Here is a 22,467-nt window from a genome sequence, read left to right on the forward strand (position 1 = left end):
AATATATCACAAATTGATTATAATTATTGATATAAAAACATTACCTTTTCTCTTTGTTATCCACCAGGCGACAATAATTTTTGCACATGTTTGTTTGAATTGAAACTTTTAAAACAAACAAATTTTAAACATGTGTAAAAAATACTCTTGTGAATAAAAGAATACTTATTCTATCTCCTAAATGTTGTCTTTTAAATCTTTATTAATTTTGTGGCACTACTATATACTTTAAATAAACTACACACACACATATACCTACCTACTACAATTTACACACATTTTCAACATTATTATTAAAAGATCGTAACAGTTAGAATGAAGTAATCAAATAAAGCTGTAAAATACTTTTTTCTATTTAGATGTAATTAGCTTCTGGTTCTGGGCATGTTTGTCAAACTTTTATAGGAATTATAGTTTAGTAGAAAATAAAAAATCCATATTACGAAACAACATGATTTCGTTACTATCTGCCCTCTTTTAGTATTTTCATTTTGTTAGAAATTTAAAATGCAAATACTTCTGTTGGCAATTTCTAGTACTATATATATTTATAATTATATTTAGATCTTTGTACATACCTAGTTTTAATTCATTATTTTTTTTTTGCTGACAACACATCACATACACACCTACATGTGAACCAGGAAATATTCCACATGGTCAGCAAATTATAAAGACAAGACGAGAAAGTCTTAATTGACAATGTCGAAAAAATGATTTTTCACCTGAAATGAAGTTTCAAAAAAAATGTAGTTCAAACCGCTCATTATTAATTGCATCCAAAAACTTTCTAGTTTTATGTAGATTTTTATCTTGAACGTAAGGTCCTTGTATGTGGACAATTTTACTAATAATTGTTATGTAAATACTAAGACTCTGATACACTATTGAACAATGTGACGCACTCTTATTTTAACAATTAATAGTAGGTACTACGAGTAAATCTACAAATTGACTTCTATTTTTCATGGTCAATAGGGCCCCCAAAATTTTGTTAATTGTGTGGTGTATATATGAGCGTATCAAACATGTAAATTAATTAACAATGAGCCGTTTGCGTAAGACAGTGGAAGTTTTCTTGAATCCATCTACATCTTTACACCAACTTACACATGCTATACCACTAGTAGTTGTGCATAATAATTTAGAATAGAGCATTGGGTAGTTGGTAACTTTGTTTTGTTGGTTGTGGCGGACTTGTTCGCGTCACCCTACCTCACTTCACTTCACCTTGATGCAACTAGAATGTGGTAAGAACACTGCAACCTGCATCAACCTACCACAACATCATCATGTCGTTGTATTTACTAAATGTTGAACATAACTTTACTTGGTACCTAAAAAAGACAATTTCATCTAAATGATTCATGTTACACATCTTAGGAGTGAGTTTAGGACCAATAAAGTTATGTAGGAATGTGTGATTTGAATGCTTCATGCATGTTGTTCCTGGTTTATTCAAACATATTCGTCATTACAAATTATTTCAAATCTGGTTCTTCACAACTCATAACTCACTTCGTGCACACACAGTATAAAGCTTTTTCGTTTCATCCTTTAAGTAAATATCAATATAATTATTCCTGATTTATTAAAACATTTTCAATGGAAATCTTCAATGGTATTTTTTTTTCTATAAAGCGAATCTTTAATTATATTGGTATTAAAATAAAAAAAGCACAAATATTAATAATAAAATAAAATTGTTTTAAAATTATTCAACCCACAAAAATTTAATTGCCAAATTTTTCGGTTTTTTCAGTAAATCATTTTTGAATTGGCTTTTTAAAATTTTGTTTGATCAATGTCTCTAATCAAAATAATTGCTAGTTTCATTGTTATAATGTGTTTTAGGTAGAAGTATAATCGTGAAAAAAGGTGATGGATCTCAGGTTAAAGAATCAACTGATAGTTCAACAACTTTAGAAGACGATGATATAAAAGGTAGGAAATAGTAAAACAATTGTATATTTTTTACAACACTTTTTTGTTAATACATATCTGCACTGTAAAAGTATATTTGCTGCAAAAACACTAAGGTTTATGCAGAAAATATGTTTGAACCCCATATGCAGTATATAGATTATCATTCATCCCACATACCACTGGTTTATTTAATTAAAAACGTCTATTAAATCACAATCATGTCGATTTAAATATTACATTTGTGGTGTCTGATATTGTTGATTAATTGCCTCTCATTAAATTAATATACAAGAAGGTGCTCCAGAAAATTACATGCCTGTCAACTTTTTAAATCAAGTGTTAAAGTGGGATTAAGGAATAACAGTAATTATCATTTTGGTCGACGTTATTGTAATACATAGGTACCTAGTCTATTTTATAAATTAAATTTTTCTTGCTCTCACTTTAACTACAGGTACCCAATTTTTGTGACTGTACATAAATCAGTGTTCAATGTTACCTCCTGTTACTGTTTGCTTTGCAAATTTGTAATTTGATGTTTTGTTAAGAATTGCAGATTCTCATGTTTAACATATTAAAATGTACATACCTATATGTATTCATGCTTCATTTAAAAAAATTAAACTTTTAAACTAAAAATTTAAACATTAAATCGCAACATTATCTTTCTCTTATTTATTACATACAGTTTCTTTTAAGTGAATAATTGAATACAATTGTTCAATCTATAATTACTATGTTATTGATTTTTTTCTGTTGTTTTGTCTCATGACATGCGACTTTAATAATAGATCAAATTTTGTCTTCAGTTAGTGAGAATAACAGAGAAAGGTCAACTTTTAAGAACTCTGTTATTCTAAATTGATTGCCTCTAATTGGTGACGAAAAACGAAATCATAGTACATATTCTTTTTAACAGCAAACATTTAAAAAATAATGAATCAGTTAAAATGTAGTCACTTGACATTAATACAGAAATTATACTTTTATCCATTCTTGTTGTTATATTTGTTACTGATGTTGCTGTTAATGGGCATGTATGTAAGCATGTTGTAATAAAATGTTTAATGATTTCACTTTAATATAAATAATTACAAAGTTTCTGGACTGAAATGTTGTAAAACGAAGATAGTGACATCGTAAAAACGAAACTTATGTTGCCAAAAAAGAAACGGAACAAACAGTTCTACACGACAGGTTACTTAGAATTTACCCATAAATAAATTTTAAGGGTGAAGGCCGATTTATAGTTCCGTATACATATATGTACAGTGAGGGGCAAAAGTAACGCAACAATTCGATAAATCATAAACTGTTGAGTTTTGAAAAAAGAACAAAAATAGGTCGATTTTTAATTTCAATTTCACTTTTCTTGACGTAGCATTTTTGTATACGGAGTATTCCTTGTCAAAGTAATGACGTCATCATATATTTTTTTTAAATTGCAACCTATATTCATTCGTCATCATTTTGATAGGTCTTTTAACTGTCAACATGACAGTATAAAAATTTTAACCCCTTACATTTAAAAAAATTGGAGAAAAAAATTGTTGAACTTGAAGAAATTATTAATCAACAAGGAATGAAATAAGACAAAGATGATTTTTCTGAAGTAATTTTTTATTCGTGTTTGGATTTTTGTTGAAAACCTTCAAATGATACTGACCTAATAGTAATGCCTTTCGGTACTAACTAGTTAGTAAATTTATCATTAATAAAGAAAATAATATTTTTTCAAGTTTTTTTTAAATGTAAGGGGTTAAAATTTTTATACTGTCATGTTGACAGTTAAAAGACCTCAAAATGATGACGAATAATAATATAGGTTGCTATTTATAGTTATATAGGATTGCCGAATGCACTTTGTCAAAATGACATGTGACAATAGTATTAAAATGAGGTTAAACACGTTTAGCACCTAAAGCCTATTTCACATTTTATATCAGTCAAATTTCAAGTCTGCCCGAAATTCTTTGCTCGCAATAGTAGGTACTGTCGCGAGTAATAAATTTTGGTCGTCAATGTCATTTCAAAATTTGGTTAGATTGTCACCAATTAAAAAATTTTCCTTCCTGATTATGCCCATGTCAACAAAGCATCAAAAAAATGAGTAAAAAATGACAATCAATGCCATTCAACATGATGATAGGCCGCAACACAGTGCTCGTGGTTAACACTCAGTTCGGCAGCAATGTTTCTAATGGTACTACCATCATGTATTCGGGTTTACAGAATGGTTTTTTTGAAAATCTGTTTATTTCGGAATTTTTCAATTGTCACAATGACATTCATTCAAATTTACACAGCCAAATTTCTAGTGTAGTCATTTTTTATGATCACGTATGAGTATGATATAACGCATAAAATTAAGATGTGTTGAATCAAATATACGAATTTATAGTTTAGCTAACATAACTTATGTCCGTATCCGTTTACGTATGAATTGCTCAATTTCAATTTTTACGGTACGGAACACCCCCGTTACGAAGTGTTTAATATCAAGTAATCACATTTCCATAGTAACGCATCCAACTGACAGTTTAAGTTTTTTCTTTAAAAAGTGTTAAGTGTGGATTCGAAAATGAAAGAAGTGTTGTTAGTGCAATGCGTGGAAAAATACAAACCATTTTTGACATTTTATGTCTATAAATTGAATACCTACGTCCTACGTTAATTTTATGATATGATAATGTATACGGCTATGTTATGCTATCCGTATACGGAACTATAAAGCATGCTTAACTGTTGATGCTCCAAGGATTGATTTATGCTTTACTTAACAACATATAAGTACTGGCAAGTGAACTACATATGTTAAAATAAAGGGAGTTTTGATTTTTTATCGTAAAGTTCCTTTTTATAAAAATTCAAAAGAAGCTTTCTATAGGTACCTACTTGATAAATAATATTAAATGATTAGATGATTGTTAAGAATTTTCTGAAGCATCTTACTCAGGAGTAGCTCACTAGATTTCATCGCACAGTACTTTTTATTTTTGTTGTGGGCACATAAGTGATTTTATCTAGAACATAAATGTACCTACATAAATTAATGTAATTTAAAGGAATATTAGATAATCTATTTATGTTCTGGGCTTCGCTCAGAGGATAAGAAGGGCGGAGTCGACCGCAGTTCTACTGTTATTGCCAAAGAGCCGGAAGGTAATTTATTTAATAATTTAATTTTTAACACTGCATCAGTCGTAACAATTATCACGTGTCTTATTGTACTAACAACTGGCACAGTTTGCGTAAGTTAAATAATACTAACAACTATAATAAATTTTATTGAATGCATGGAACCGTTTGACCTAAAAGATAAAACTCCAATTAAACCATTATCCACTATCAATTCGCTCATTTTCATAAAAGTAATACATTGTTAATTTTCAAAACTAACCAATTATATAATTAACAATGTAATAAAAAACTAAATAATGTTACAAATGTTAATATCTTATTTCAGTTTAAAATTATCTCGCTTAAATATAATTTCATATTTGATATTATCCAAATGTTTTTAACAGTTAATACATTTTAAAATTATTTATTGAAAATTAATTTGATAACACCAGCGTAACCCAAAAAGTACTGCCAAATAAAATAATACATACATACAATTGTTACGATGTGATGCAGTCTACAGTTTAATAAGAAAATCATATCACTGTTAATTTTAAAAATGTTATTTATTACATTACAACGATCTTTTAGCTTATACTAATTGCTCGACTTTATAAAATCTCTCTTGGAATTTTAAAGGCACATTAAATTTAAAAATTTTCTCATTAGCACAGCCTTTGAATTTTTGATCTGCTTGTTACCTCTTCGAATTAGGCATCAAATGCTTGTATTGAAGTTGATGTGATATATCATTTTCTGTGAACAGTATAAAAACTGAGCAGAAGTATTTTGATGCTACGAATGAGGAAGCGCAACTTAGATTCTCCAAACATTATGCACTCCTTATGTAATGGCCGTTGCATGATTGTATTTTTAGGGCAGAGTACCTAGCAAATGTCTCTGGTGTTGTGTAATGATTGCATGTGTAGACAATCCTGCTCAGGTTATTTTAAAAATGTGTACATTATACCTACTTGTCTGTAACTCGCGTTTCTATCATTTAAGTTACGGTCATCTATTAATAGTCTACTTAAGCTTTATTTGCTTAAAATCGGCATCGATTAGACTCATCAGTTAATTTTGGCGTAGTGACAATAACGGATCTGAACATCGAAAAGTGTTGCCAACAGTTTGAATAGTGATAGGAATATTTTTATATCACACGAGCACCGGGCTGGTTTATTGTCGCGTCACATTTTTTCGCCAATAAATTTCGTGAAGCATTGATACACATTTGTTTGGTGCCAAGTGAGACATTTAATTGGCAAAATTGGTTGTTTCGGGGATATTATGTCAGCCCTCGCGGCGGTCTTAGGAGCTACCAAGCAAAGGAATAGTATGTACTTTTTTCTCACTACATCTCTGCTATTTACACCAAAGACGGCAAACTTTTTATCGTTGTCAGTTTACAGTATCCTCTTGCTGAATAGCCAACGTGAGGAATTATCAGTAATTGTTAAGAATAATTATTCTAGTAAAGTCAACTCATATAGTTATTTGTTATAAAAATGTTGTGATTTTTATATGCTTTCAACTTTATTTAAACTTTAAAACCTACCAGGCTCTGGAACTCCTCCGCAATCGCCAAGAATAGCACCTTCTTCAAGTTCGCCTTCTAGTTCTGTCGCTGCCGCAAATCCACGACCCAATACTCTTAATTTAGGCCAAGCTTTATTGCAAGGGGTACAAGGTTAGGGTACTGTGTGCTTACGCGTGTCAATAATATATACTTACTACTAACATCTACCTAGGTGTTCCTAAATATTCTAGATCTCTGCTAATGCTATAGACCTACAAGACAACATTATTTATTAAATCATCTGACGTCACTCGCTTATTAATTAAACTGTTTGAATTGGCAACCGCTTTAATCTTGACAAGTATCGAAATGAAAGTTAAAAACGTTTATTACATGTGAATCAGATTGGTCGAGATGAATTGTCTTGAAAAATGTTTTTTTTTTCCTATATTTGCATTGTGTGTTAATCGCTTGCATGCATGTTTCTGCACACTTTAGATTTGGATTCTAGACACGACAGTGTTGATACAGAACATTGGATAGAAACAACTGTACAGTACGACAGGTTTCCCACTGGTGAGTCAGGTTTGTATATTTATTTTCTATTATGTTTTTACATCCAACTTAACTTAAAACGCTTTTGAAGCCGAATGCTCGATATGATACTCATCTAATAATGGTTAGGTATTCTCATGGTGATTGTTTGTGGTGTCACGATAAACAACCCACTAACCTATTTTCCAGCCCATGTACACAAATTTCACACAAAAAAATCCTCCATTCAGTTTGTTATAAAATTGTTCTAGTTTTTACGACACACTGTACGTTAACAACTGTTTGTTTTATTGTGTTTATTTACTTAATTGCATGCACAATCATTTTCTAACGTAGAAGATTCAGTTTTGGCGTATCAGCGACTTGAATCCTGTGAGATTGATATTGACGGTAAGACATAATATAATGAAAAAGAGCTCGTAGAGTTTTTGGTGGCAGCATTTTGAATTTTGACGTAGATTTTTGTTGTGCAGTTTCTATAAATGTAAACTTATGTAACGTCGAATTACCTACTGTAAAAAAGACCATACTTTATTTTGTTTTAAGAGAATAGTAATTAATGATTCAAAGCTTATATTTGTGACTTGATAGCCCAGCAATTAGTACAAGAAGGTAAAAAAGCAGTTTTCTTGTAGGCACTAAACTAAAATAAGTATGTTATATATTCACATTTTATCGAACCGTTATAAAATTTTCTAATAGCTTTTGCTGCTAAATCCACTGGAAAATTTAAATGTTGACAGGTTGTGTTGTCCAAATTATATTTTGCACTATCCAGAAATTCATTGGAAATAAAAAGTGATCTGTCTCATTTAATTTTCGTGCATGCAAGCTGCAAAAGCAGTACTAACAGTGCTTATTTGCGATTGTAGAAATACGGATTGTGTGCCCAGAAAAGCCGTATTCTCAACTATCCACAAATTCACAAGGTTCAGGTATGCTTTTTTCACAATATTATTCTATTACTAACTAACGCTATCTATTAACTAACCTCATTTTATTTTTCCTGTCAATTGTATGTGAAAATTATCCAGACGTTGTAGTCGAAAATTTTTCGTAGTCCATTAGAAAATTAAAAATTTTCGATTATACAACGCAGGTTGCATTTATTGGCCTTTACTCTCGATTATAACACTTTTAAAGCTCTGCATGACTTAAAATTACTATGAGCTGTACTTTCCACGTATAAACCAGTGGTACTTGGTGCTCCTTGTAGTTCGTCTTCTAGTATTGATGGTCACACTGGTGTTTTATGAAACAGTAATATGTGATTTTAAAATTACGTTTATTTTCACAGCTCGAAGGCAAGAAATCATCAAAATGACTGAACAACTCATAGAGGCAATTAATACAGGAGACTTCGAGGCATATACGTAAGTGTTACGTTAAATATGATACGCAATTATTGTCGATATTTTCCAATTTTCAGAAAAATTTGTGATCCGCACTTAACTGCATTTGAACCTGAAGCTATGGGCAACTTGGTTGAAGGCATGGATTTCCATAAGTTTTATTTTGATAATGGTTCGTACGATAATTTAAAAATTTCAAGCGCCGGTTCGTTTATTATATGTCGCATATTATTCTAAATTTACGACTTACGTTTATACAGATGTGAAGTGTTTGTAATTTGCAGTTATTAGTGACACAAAACATGTGGCACAAAGCTATACACTGATAAACATTGCAATAAAATTGCCCTCTTTTCAAAAAAGAAAATACACACTAACGGGTTTTTTTTTATCTGTTGGAACAAAATCTGATCTTTTAAAATAATTTCAGTAGAAAATGTACCAGTGAATCGAAACAAAACCGGCCAACCCAAACTAGAATGTAACATGTAAATATGTAATAATTTTCACAATTCAGAAAATGCAAGCTTAGTGGACCTCTCAATTTTTGTGTCATAAAATAAAAATACAGGCGAGCGATATAATAAATTCGTAAAGTAGCAACAAATAACTAAATAGTTGTTTTTAAGTTTGGATAAGGCAATAGAGGAAATATAATACACAATAGACCCTTAAAAGGGTAATATTTACATTGTTTTCTACACAAGTGAAGAATAGCATTTTTTCTGACGAGAAAATTAACCTTGACAGTAGATTTTTGGTTCATTTTTACTCACTCACTTTCAAGTGGTAATAAAAAATATGTACATAACATGATAAGGGACAGCTTTTAAAAACAAAACTTCTGAAAACGTACGGCACAAGCTTCAATTATATTTAAGCTCGGTACAGGTTGCAAAGACACACTTGTCATTTGCAACAGCATTTTTTTCATATTTCTGAACCAAATAAAGGCACAAAGGGACCAGAAAATCATAGTTTGGGTTGAATATTTTCCATATAAGTACAGTTTTAAAGTAATTTCAAATAACTAATGCCATAAAAGTGCTGTTGCAAATGACAAGTGTGTCTTTGCAACCTGTACCGAGTTTAGGTACATTTAGGGACACGGAATTTCGGGCATAATTTTTCTGTCACTTCAAAAAATTGCGATGTAAATCACTCTTTATTGTCACATTGTGACATTCAAAAGTCAAATTTTGAAATTTATTTACTGTTCACGTCAATCGCATGTCAATCAAAATTGTCGCAAACGGTAAAATTGAGGTTACCTAATGAAAAGCCTATTTCACATTTTTTTACAGTATATTGACAGTGATGCCCGAAATTCCGTGTCTCGAACTGTAGGTACTATTACTATCGGGTGTTTATTTAAATTTCCGGTCAAAGTTGGCGTGGAAGAGTCGATTGTGAACGCACCACTCGTGTAAAAACGTAAGATTTAAATAGCTGATCCGTAATCCGTATAGTGCGTTCACAATCGACTCTTCAATGACAACTTTGACCGAAAATTTAAATGAACACCCGATATACGATATACGAGTATATTATACTATATTAACATCAGTGATGAAGAGATTGGACCTAAACTCCATAAATTTATAATATCACAAGTGACAGTTTATTAAGTTACACCACCCGTTTTCATTTTTTTTCCATTGCCCTGTATTTCTTTTTGTTGATCATAATGTAGGTACCGTGGGATCAATAATACGTCAAACAACTATCACTATTAATCAAATTTTGACGCAAAAATGGTTTTTACTTCAGAATATAAAAGGTTCATCATTCAATAGAACGACAAAATTTCTTATCCGTGCGCGTTGTCAACCACTGGAATATGCTTCCTATAGAACTTATTAAGTCTGAAATATATTTAAGAATCGCTTCTTTTTCTTTGAGTAATATAACTTTATAAGCTCTACTCATATTTGGTTATAATAATAATAATAATAATAATCATTTTACTCGTAATGGTGTTTTCAAAAACGGAGAATGCACATACAGCGCTGTTGCCAGTTTAGCCGAGTTTTACCAAACATTTCCAAATTTAAATTGAAACAGGTATACCTACAGTGTGGAAACTTTAACTGGAATAAAATTCATAACTTGGACATAGGTGATTTTTGTAAAAAAATCCCGAAATAGGTCGATTTGTGTTTTTCCTTGCCCACATTTTGGTGCATATGGTTTTTGCATATCTCCTCCCGGAAGTGCGCAACCACCCCTAACTTTTTTTTCAAATGTAAGGGTATGCCAAGTGACACTTCGTTTGAAAGCTCACTTTGCAAGGAATACAACGCACTATTTGTTTCCTGAATATTTTCAAAACCTATGTGCTAAAAAAAATCTATAGTTGACTCAAGTTGCAAAAAACCACTTGTCATTTGCAACAGCATTTTTTCAATATTTTTGGATTGAATATTTTCCATATAAGTACAGTTTTAAAGTAATTTCAAATGACTAATACCATAAAAGGGCTGTTGCAAATGCAAAATGCTTTTTTGCCAACTTTAAGTAGAACGTCTGAAAAAGTGGGCCTAAAAATTATCATGCGCTTGAACACAAACGCAGCAACAAATATAGAAGTAGGCTCTGAAATCATAGAAGAGGTGGAGGATTTCACATATCTTGGAAGTATAATATCAGGAGAGGAAGGTGTTCTGAAGGATGTAGCCTCACGTATCGCGCGTTCAAATGAAATCCTGGGCTGGCGCGCGATATTTCAAAATCCCGTAGTGTATTTGTAAGACTAAGCAAAATAGTGAAACCAATTCTACTATATGGATGTGAATCCTGGACAGAAGGTATAAGACATAAACTTCAAGTATTCATAAACAGATGCTTAAGAACTGTATTGAAAATTTGGTGGCCCTACACTATATCCAATGAAGAATTATGGATGAAGACCGGACAAGTAGAAATAGAACACGAAATCAGGAAAAGGAAACTGGGATGGATGGGGCACAGGTTACGAAAAGACGACAAAGAGATATGTACGAGTAAAAGAACACTCTACTGGAACCCAATAGGAAAAATGCAAATCGGACGACCAAAAGAAACCTGGAAGAAATCCATGCTGAAGGAAACCAATCTGTGGCAGAGATGGGGTATATTGCGAGAGACAGAAACGAATGGAGAAAATTTGTTTCTTCTCTATGTCCCAGCCGGGAATATAGGGCTTAATATACTGGGTGCCCCAAAATTCGCGGAACAACTCAATGGGGCAATGTCAACTCATGTTAGGAAATGATGAGAAAAATAATAAAAAAATTCTATATGTTTTAGATTTGAAGATATGGAGGTTCAAAAGGTGCAGCGTTGATCTCATTTATTTTAAATATTAAAAAAGATTTTGACTATTTGTCTTTTACTAGCCAGTGGCATAATAATTCTGAATGATTGAGATCAGGTTTGCAATTATTTTCTTCATTGTTTTCACCATTTCCAAGAAGTGATTTTATGTCGATTTTACTTCAAATAACGTATGGCAACATGGCTTTGATTTTTCTTTCTTATTTCCATGGATACAACAAAAATGAAATATTTGCAAACTATTGGGAAACATAGAATGTTTTTAAATGTTGCCACATTTGGTGTAACAAATAGGTCCATATCTTCCACAAAAAACAAGATACATTTTTTTAAACATTTTTACCTGATATTTTAATGACTACTTAACAATGTACTGCTAAGCTGTTCCGCGAATTTTGAAGCACCCAGTATACAGTGTGAACATAAAGTTTGGAACAAAATTCATACTATAGTATTGCCGTTATAACTTTTTATCTGCTCCGCCCACTAAAATTGACCAATCAGAATCAAAGCCAGATTCAATCTGTACAACTTTTCATCACATTTGCCACGTAAAAAAGTTAAGGTTATCTCAAGTCACAATTATTGTTTTAGGTTCTAAAAAATAAAATGTCATTAAGACAATTCGAATGTCAGAAATGTTTACTGTGTAAATCAGATCGTCTTAACAACCTATTTGATTGGTAACTAAGAAAATGAAATGGGCGGGGCAGATAAAATGGTACGTTGTCCTTAGTATAGTGTTATGTGATGTTTTTAGGAAAATCGCTCGGACAGGTCGATTTTACTTTGAAAAATGCCATCCTGTGACGTGCAACTTGTTTCAATGACATCACTGCTTTTTGCGCAATGACGTCCTCATCAATTTTTTTAAATGACAACCCCCACTTCTTTCTTCTCTTTTTGATAGACCCTTCTACTACCTAAACGACGAATGAAAAAAATTGGTACCTTACATAACAATTTTTTTGAGAAAATGGCAATTTTTATTTCAAAAATTTAATTTAATTTTTGATGTATTTTTTTTTTTTGTATGGGTTTATTTAATACAGAAGGTTTATTTTAATCGACCAAACAATTTAGAAGATTTACTGCAGTGAATTCACTCTAAAATGGAACGAAAAGCCCTGACATTATTAAGCGCAGTGTACAAAGTGTCGGTAAGTGCCAAATGGTTGGCAGGGAATAATTTCAACATTTGCATTAAACTTTATTGTTAACCTTAGATGGTTGTTTGTATTTGTTTGAGGTCAATTGAAATTTTTACATTAAAAATTAAATTAATTTTTTTAAATAAAATTTGCCATTTTCTCAAAAAAAAATTGTTATGTAAAGAGATGAAAAAAGTGGGGGTTGTCATTTAAAAAAATTGGTGATGAAACTGATGACGTCATTGCGCAAAAACCAATGACGTCATTTAAACAAGTTGTACAGTGGCGAGCACGGAATTTCGCACACATTGGAGGTTTTTTTTCTGAATCTAATGATGTATTGAAAAACAGTGAAAAACAGTTGGAATACAAAGTGCGGTAAATGTCATCCAAAGGTCAGCTTAGAAATTTTCATCTGCTTTTTTAAACTTTTTTTATTTAAGTATAAAATAACAATATTGCAGTCATGCAGGATAGCAGTCATTTGACTATTATTTTATATTCGAGTGTAATAGAAATCATAATTAGTCAAAAACAAAAATTTAATAGAAAAATAATAATAATAATAAAATGGAAATTTTATTTTTAATAATTCATATTTTCCAAGAAAATAATAATAAAACACCTCAAGATTGCACCTGAAAATTTTCAAACTGACACTTGATATTTGTTGCTATTTGTATTCCAATAGTTTTTCACGGCTTACTTGAAAATTTTATAACAAGCTGAACCACAATTAATTTTTTTTTTCACTTACCTATGATAACTTACATGATAACTTTTAATACATCGTTAGATTCAGAAAAAAAACTCTACCAGACTGAGCCTAAAAAACTACATGTGTCCATTAAAAAAAAAGTTGACTATCGTTAGCTATTGAAAATAACACCAAAAAAAAATATATTTTATGGCTGCTTCGTAGCGCTTGAAAAACCATATCTTGTTTTTTTTTGTTCATTGAAATCGGATAACAAATAAAAAAGTTATGGGTTGAGGCAATTTTTATCAAACATTGCTAAAAAATAAAAACCAATTTTGTAAGTTGAATTCTATTTAATACAACAAATGTTCAAAATGGGCAACGCTTCTTGCTTGGCAAATTGCAAATCGATAGTACCATGCATCCCGCACGTTTTGTAACATTTCCGGTGTGATTTTGTGATTTCATGCCTAATACGTTGCTTAAGGTCTTCAATACTGTTCGGTTTTAGGCATTTTTATTCTGGTTAGGCCTGAGAGCTTTAGCTCGAGAGTTTAAACTTTGAATAAAAATGCCCAAATATCAACGAGTAAAATTGTCTAAACCAAACATGTTTAAGTGAAAATTGGGAAATTTATTAGATATAAAAAATTAGGTCATGTTATTTTTGGCAAGACTAATTCCAGAATACAAACTTTAACGTTAGGTAATTATTTATTTATAATACAGTTAGGTATTTAAAACACAATTATTAACAATAATTTGAGAATCTGACAGGAGTAGCATGCAATTTTAATCACTTTTAACAGATGACAGAGTAGTAGGCCATTTTTACCGCGAGAAACATTTTTGATTGGATGAAAACAAGGGCTGAACATCCACGTTTGATGTATTACGTGGAAATTAATCAAAAATAAAATTCCCATTACGATCATGTCTTTTAAATTAATTTGTAATTTTAACATTTACAAAGATTTTCATTAATTTTGAACACACTACGCTCCTGTATGAGAAATTACAGGTAACACCCGGAAATGACCATTGCAAAAATCGTCTATTTTTTTACTCATTTATGCTCGCTTTGTACTGGTATTTTTTCAGGATATACTTATGTTTAAGTATAACAATTTAGTGTAAAATAAATTTTCATCGAATCTCCCAAGACATTTTCATTAAGTGTATTTTTTGATCACTGCCGTTTGAAACTGTAATTACAATTATGAACAATTTAGGTACAACTAAACCAATCTTCTTCATTCTACATAGTTAAAGTTTTAGTTAAAATATGTAACATACTAATAAATGAAGTCACGCTCTGAAATTTTTTGTTTATCGATGTGCATAAGAGTGGGCATTTTTACTCTTCAAAACTCCTAGTTTTGCAGTAAAACTTGCCAATACCTTTTTAAAAATTCATTCCCACGCTCTCTACTCAACATCACTCCTTAATTTAAACACATCATTTTTTATTCACGTAAATTTGTGTTTTCAGTTCTTGGTAAGAATTGCAAAGCAGTTAACACCACCATTTTGAATCCCCACGTACACTTACTGGGTGAAGATGCCGCATGTATTGCATACGTGAGATTGACACAATACATGGACAAGTAAGTAGCTTTACTTAATACATAATAATTAATTCTTAGAATATATTTTATTACTGTGCACTATTTGTAGACATGGTCAAGCGCACACTCACCAATCCGAAGAAAGTCGAGTGTGGCATAAAAGAGACAACAAATGGCAAAATGTCCATTTTCACCGCAGTGGTGGTTCAGGAGGTGCTGCTTTTGGCTTCAGTTCGCATAAATAGAACAGTACGTCATAATATATCTTCATCGAGCATTCATATATAAACTATGTTTACTGTGAATTCTATTTGTGGTGACGTGTGATTCTGATATTTTTGAATTTTATATTGATTCTTATTGTTTTTACATTAGATAGCGTAGTTTTCTCTATCACAATTATTATATGTTACCAACCTATTATTCCATATAATGTCCACACTTAGAAAGGTCTTTATGTATAGTAGCTGACTTCGTAATCACACACAGATGGGCCAAAAAATTAACATTTTTTTTTGTACTTGTACCTTTTTTAGTAAAACACGAATGATCGTTCAGCATTATTTTTTTAACAAGTTTTCAATAATTTCAATGCTAATTATTAATTAAAATACACTCTTCATGTGAAAACATAGCGAGCGATCATTTAAAAAATAAATCGAGTTTGCTTTGGAGCCTATGCTATAACATGGGTTGCCATAGGTAACACGCCGACTCGATTTATTTTTTAATTGATCGCACCGTAGCTTTATGCATACCTACATTAAGGTTTTTTGAAATTGAAGACGCAACTTTATCTCTCAGTTAGTGTTTATCTCAACTGTGTTTCTAATGAGAAATGGATGTCCGTCGTTTAGATCTAACAGATGATGTTAGTTTCAGGTGTTCGGTTTTTAGATCCAATATGTTGCAAAAGATGTAAATTTATTTTTGCAACAAATTTTAAAAATTAAATGATCAAAGTTTAGTTAATAAAAAAATAACATGTAAAGAAAAAATGCATACATTTTTTGGTCCGTAAATTGTAAATGGTTGCATTTCACGCCTCTTAAAATGTGAACTAAACCGTAGGTAATTTCCGTAATCAGTTAAAAAGAGATGTAAGATGATCGTCACTGGTTTGTTTGACGTTTTAGTTTCCACTAAGATGTTTACAAGTAGGTGAAGTACATAGATGTTAGTGGATTTTTAAATAAAATAAACCACAATCGTGTGCAGTGAGTTACATTGTATGGAATAAATTAATAAATGAATAGATTGCCTTCTATGATATATTTCTAGGCTTGCCATTTGAAGGGTTGGTATTATATTAAATAGCAACCATAAATGAAAGCGGCAGCTTCTGCAGCACACCAAACCTAAATATAATTAAGATATAATAAGTAATACTTAGCCAAATGATTATAGTGAAACTAAAAAGGTAATTATGTATTGGGATTTAAGTTGTTTATTTACACCACAATCAGAACTTAAAAATTAATTCATTTTTAGACTAGGAAGTTGTACGGTGCGAGAATTATTTTATATTTGTAAATTATTGCTTTGTTTCCTGAATTATAAAATCTTGACTTATACTACTGCCTTATATTTACATTAAGGTTTAAGTAGAGGTACAGTACTTATTTACCATACGGTTATTAGCGCACTGCTGCATGGAAATTTTTATAGTATTATTCAAATATCGAAGTCGATTGCTCTTATAGAGTATTACATAATACTTCCGTAATTGAATAGTGCATACTATAATTTCTGTCATTTCTCTGTTAGAAAAAAAAATCATTTTTATACATAAGATTAACGTAATAGTTTACAAACATTTAATGATAGAAATCGCACGTTGCTTTAAAAGAGAAAATTTTTACAACGGTTTCATTTTGCATGGACGAAACACCCCCTTTTTACTTTACAATTTTTCTTCATTACGATAAAGGGATTGGTTGGTTAGTTAATGTTGGCATATCTGGTGAGATCTCACACTTAAGATTTATTTCTTAGCCTAGCAAACATGAATCATTTGCCACATCAAAAAGGGGAGATTTGTACATCTAAAATGTGAACAATTTTGGAACTATTTAATATTTACATTTGACTGTTTACGATAAAATACTATTGACATGTTTTTAGCTCTCTTAATATAAATATATTTAAGGAAAATGTGTAATCACTATATCTAATTTTCACATATTTTGGTCATTTCATCAATGTATCGATATTTTTTCCCGAATAATTTGAAAAAAACGAAATTTGAGATAATCACTATGAAGATCAACAGATGACCGACGCGCTCAAAAATATCGTATTATAGTTGCATTCAGTAAATTATTCATCGATATGAAACGAATAAGTGTTGAAAAAAAAACATTCGTGTAAAAAATATCGATAACGTGCTTTTTTAATGTATTGCTGAGACTTATCGAATTTAAATAAATTATCCACTACATGTTAGAATAGTTCTTCTTTTTAGTGAATTTGTAGTTAAATTGAATAAAGTGGTTATATTGTAATAAGTCATTCTATGAATTGACTTTACGTTTTCAAATAAGTACATATGTTGGGCCTAATTCTTTTATTTTTAAATTTCGTGGACCATCTTAGTATTATTTTTAACTACAAAGTCATAAAATGACGATGTTTCAGTTGAAGCAATGGCAGGATTTCATGTGAGCACAACATACTACAAGATTCTTGTCATTTGTTAGTCCAAATCGTTCTGAACAAATATCACCTTATTTTACAGATGTTACCAATTATGTATTAATTTTCCTAAATAGTGTTGCTTTATCATTAATGATGTAGTTGTTCAAGGAAAGGATTGATAGATTTTTATACTGTTCCTATTTTTAACACATCTTGTGATTTTTTGCAATATTTTTGTGAAACACTCGTAAAACAGTTTGAATGAGTGTATTCAGATCCGTCAAATATTATACCCTTCTATTATGTTGTGTACTGTACACTGGAACAACACATTATTTACCCTAACAAAAGTATAAATTTATTGATGTTTTAGGCTAGTTATGAATAAAAATATCAAAACATCTTAAAAGGGTAAACAAAGTGAAAATTCCATTATATATCTACTATGTGTACAATTCTTTACATAACAAAAATGTTTTAATGTTTTTGTGCAATATAGTTATAAATAATAGTGTTTAATGTTGTTTTTAAGATGTAAGTTACATATTTGCTCATGTACTTCATTTTTATTTAAATATTTGTGTTGTACAATATTTATACATATACATAACAAATGTTAAGTACTTTATTCATATTAGTTTTTGGCACTTTTAATATATATGTGTACAAGACAAACCGCAATTTATTGGTCAAAGTGCCATATCTACATTATACATTTTTTTTTTTTTGTATAGATATTTAATTTTTTTTAATTTATTGTAATTATTTTGAGTGGTTAGAAATGTTGAATCTTTAAAATGTATATACAGAATGATCTTATTAAATTTTTGCTTCTGTCATATTTAATATGTACTGACATGATGTATGTTTTCCCTTTACAATCAAGTGTTTGAGTAAAACCACTTTTATGGAAAATTAAAATGGAAACATTCTTTTATTTCGTCTCCTTTCTTTCTTAATTATCTAAAAATCTGATCTGGTTTGTAGTAACTTTTTGTAGTATGTTGTACCTAACTTGTAGTGCTTTTTGAAGTGAAACTTTTTGTGGGAGGGTCTTGAAATTCTGATCGGCAACCTTTTTGTGTGACGAAAAGTGGTGGGGGTAAACACTATTGGGTCGAGTGGGAGCAGTGTCTCTGTCTTTGTCACACTCACGGAATTTATCGATAATGTCCTCTCTTTGATTTGGAGGCTTAAAAATGAACAATGAGTTACGCATTTCGATATTGTTTAGTGTTTACGTTGTTTATAATTTATTTTCTTCATTAAAATATACAATTTTGTTGTGAATATGCTATTTAAAAGTGATTGATGAATAATTACAATGTTTCCCTGTAATACAAAAGTTTCACTTCTATCGTGCGTCTTTACGACACATTCTGTTTTTTTAAGATACAGCTTTAGAATGCTGAATTGGCTGAAGAAAAGTGTTCCTCAATAAGTGTGTACCTAAGCTTGAATAAGCTCTGGTTTTCTTCTAGCAAAAACCCCCCCAAATGGCAAGGCATTAAACGTTGATTATATGGAATATTGCGTTCCTTTGACTAGGTCAAAGTTATTCCAAAGAATGAGATCAAACAGTAAACTCCTGACAAAACCAAACTTAAGTAACTTTGATAACAATTTCGCTAGTGTTGACGAGTCGGACATACTTACTTTAGTTGGGTAGAATTTGCTTTCTTTGGCATTGTCTTTTGGCATTGCTAAAATCATAAAAGACAATGATCATCAATCCATCAGATAATATTTATACACTTACCGTTAATTAAGGATATGAGCCATTATTCACACCAATAATGCACATAGTTGAAACTATTTTGAATAATTAAAAAGTCACTGTTTGGATTACCATAAAATTTAGTGGCACCTGCGTGAGTAGAATAACTTGCATCTTAAATCACTAAACATGTCACATACGTAAAGATCCTAACAAATTTTGGTCCTTCATCGATGTTAAGAAGAACAAAGCAAGAATTCTACTGAAATTGTATCAGAATGATCGTGAGTTAACATCGTTAACTGAAATAGTTGAAGGTCTTTAGTCGTACATTTGCTCCACTTATTAGTTGTGCTAGACCTTGTGAAGCGATTGATGCATGTAACCAGGAGAGTATCAGCAACTGTTTGCACCCCGATGTCTGTGATAATATTAATATTAACAACACTTATACCTACCTCCATATTTAATTGTGATAATGTGCGGGTTCTACATAGGTCATTTTTCTGTGACTGCTAGTGACGTATAGCAGCTGCCAAGAACTTGAAGCTTAACCTTACAGCAGGCTCAGATGTATTGCTCGCTTCTTCGTCTAGGACTGTATACATAGCTTGAGCCAACCACTTGCTTATCTGTATAACTTGATTCTTAGATCTTCGCCATTTCCTGCATGTTGGAAGATCACAAAAGTATGTCCAGTCTTCTAATCGAATGCAGGTTTTCACGGCCATTGTCAAAATAAACTGTTTTATTTACAAGCTCCGAAGAAGATAGCAGCATGGCTATTGAAACGTCACCTACCCAGCAATCCAGACGACCGCGGCGCAACCCGGAAAAAAATAACCCTATGTCCAGTCTTCAAATATGGCAGCAAAACTGATGTTAGTAATTATCGCCCTATTGCACTTATTTCTAATTTTGCAAAAATCTTTGAACAGCTTTTAGCTAAAATACACTACTCAAAAAATTAAAATAGTCACTTTTTTAAACTTCGATATTTTTTTTATATTTTAAGGGATTTGAATCAAACTTGGAGTGTCTATTGAACCGTCATTTATTAAAGTAATTACAAAATTATACGCGAATGCTCCTTGTTATAATCAACTTGTACCCTCAACTGTTCGAACAATACAAAAACTAAAATGAAAAAAATCACTTAAGAAGAAATGTTTAAACAGATTTGGACTATTTTAGCAATTAACGTCCACAGAAGTTAATAGAGCTGTAACGTTACGCGAAGAAGGACATTCACAACTTTATGTTGCCAAACAGCTTGGGGTTGTGCAGGAAACGGTGTGGAAGCTTTGGAAACGATACCGAAGAACAGGTACCGTAACAAGGCGAGCAGGTACAGGTCCAAAGAGTAAAACTACGGCAGGTGATGAGCGTTTTCTGCGATTGCAAGCCCTTCGAAATCGCACACATACTGCGCGGAACCTGCAAAAACATCTACTGAAGACAAGAGGAACAAGAATTAGCGACCAAACAATCTGCAATAGGTTAAGAGAGGCTGAATTGAGAGCAAGACGTTCTGCAAAATTGCCCAAATTGACCAGAGAACATCGTTAAAGAAGATTCGAATTTGAAAGAGAACACTTAATTAAACTGGCAACTTCGTCACTGGACTCCTGTCATGTTTAGTGATGAGTCCAAGTTTGTTCTGTCAGGTAATGGTGAAGGTGTAAGAGTCTGGAGGAGGGCTTTAGCACATCTCATGTCAAATACATTGGATGAAACCGTCCCTTTTGGTGGTGTTGAATAACAATAAACACTCGCAAGGACCTTGTTTTTCTTCGCAATGGTGGCCTAACAGCTCGAAGGTACATTGATGAGATTTTAGAACGTCAAGTGATCCCAAGAGCAAATATTGTTGGCAAAATTTTGTTTTTATGCAAGGTGTAGTGACCCAGTTTAAAATTTAAATTTTAATTCGCGGTACCGCCACGAGAACGCGCCAAATGTGAAGGTACTAGCGGCTAGATTAGGAACTAAGGGATGGGGTTGGCACTCCTGGAGGAGTTGGCAACAGGGAGAGCGGAAATATAGCGGGGGTAAAGCGGGATTTTCGGGTGCGTGGTTGAAGGGGGTAGGTCACTTTTGTTTGGTTTTTCGAAACGACCACACCTTGCGAAGAGCGATCCAGTTTCTCAAATTTGTAAGTTAAGTCTGACTCAATTTCACTACCGTCCCGAGTAGATATTTGTGTCCCCGTGAGGAATTCGACGTTTTTCATTCACCTGGGTAATTTATTCCACGTTCGTTGGCTTTTTGTTTTTGTTTTTTTTTTGGGGGACCAGGACCACGTGGTAAGGGTATGTTGTAGATTTCATTTTGTTGCATGCTGTTTCTTTAAGAAGCGCCCATTTGTTAATTTTAAGCGTTTTCCCTAAGTTTCCCCGGGAGGTTCATTTTTGGCAATCTGTTAATTTCGAAAATTAGTAGCCGTCGTCCGGACCGCGTGCGTCCATTTTGTTTTTCTTTCACTAACATTTTCTAACGGCACTCGACCCGCCATATTTTTGTTTAGTATTGCCAGCGAGTATTGTATTCCCTTTTAAAGCGTTTTTATTTTATCGTTATTTAACTTGCGCTTAGTTCTCTTTTATTTGATCATTGTTTTAATGTTGCGTTTTGTTTTGCTTATTTTATCATTGTTTAATGTTGCGCTTTGTTTTGCTGGATTTTCTCATCGTTTAATGTTACGCTTTGCTCGATAGAATTAAACTCGGTTTTTTTTTCCTTCGTGTTGTTGCTAGATTTCGGAAAAGTTAAAGTAAAATGTTGTAAGTGCGCCCCTGTGGGAGCTAGGTGACGATCAGGAAGTCGTGGGGTTGTTTAGTAAATTTCTGTGGAAGCTACGGTTATTTAGAACCGTTAGTGGAGGCGGACCTAGGTCTTCGCTTA

At 31.8% G+C, this 22,467-nt stretch overlaps 1 protein-coding gene across 20 annotated transcripts in view; it reads left to right on the forward strand.

The window, feature by feature from the left end:
• CaMKII (Calcium/calmodulin-dependent protein kinase II) overlaps positions 1-18,773 on the forward strand; it is a 140,249-nt gene extending 121,476 nt beyond the window's left edge. Inside the window, exons 10-19 of one of the 20 annotated variants that reach the window (XM_069055743.1) lie at positions 1,855-1,944; positions 5,032-5,088; positions 6,611-6,739; positions 7,067-7,153; positions 7,460-7,513; positions 7,996-8,058; positions 8,421-8,496; positions 8,553-8,647; positions 15,134-15,248; positions 15,319-18,773. In XM_069055743.1, coding sequence (XP_068911844.1) covers positions 1,855-1,944; positions 5,032-5,088; positions 6,611-6,739; positions 7,067-7,153; positions 7,460-7,513; positions 7,996-8,058; positions 8,421-8,496; positions 8,553-8,647; positions 15,134-15,248; positions 15,319-15,454 — 902 coding nt within the window. In that variant the 3' untranslated portion in view covers positions 15,455-18,773. The remainder of the gene's footprint in view (positions 1-1,854; positions 1,945-5,031; positions 5,089-6,610; positions 6,740-7,066; positions 7,154-7,459; positions 7,514-7,995; positions 8,059-8,420; positions 8,497-8,552; positions 8,648-15,133; positions 15,249-15,318) is intronic. The other 19 variants (XM_069055609.1, XM_069055617.1, XM_069055633.1 and 16 more) reach the window with 19 other exon arrangements.
• The last annotated feature ends 3,694 nt before the right edge of the window (positions 18,774-22,467 follow it).

This window comes from Tenebrio molitor, chromosome 1, assembly GCF_963966145.1.
Source record: "Tenebrio molitor chromosome 1, icTenMoli1.1, whole genome shotgun sequence".
Classification (NCBI taxonomy): Eukaryota; Metazoa; Arthropoda; class Insecta; order Coleoptera; family Tenebrionidae; genus Tenebrio; species Tenebrio molitor.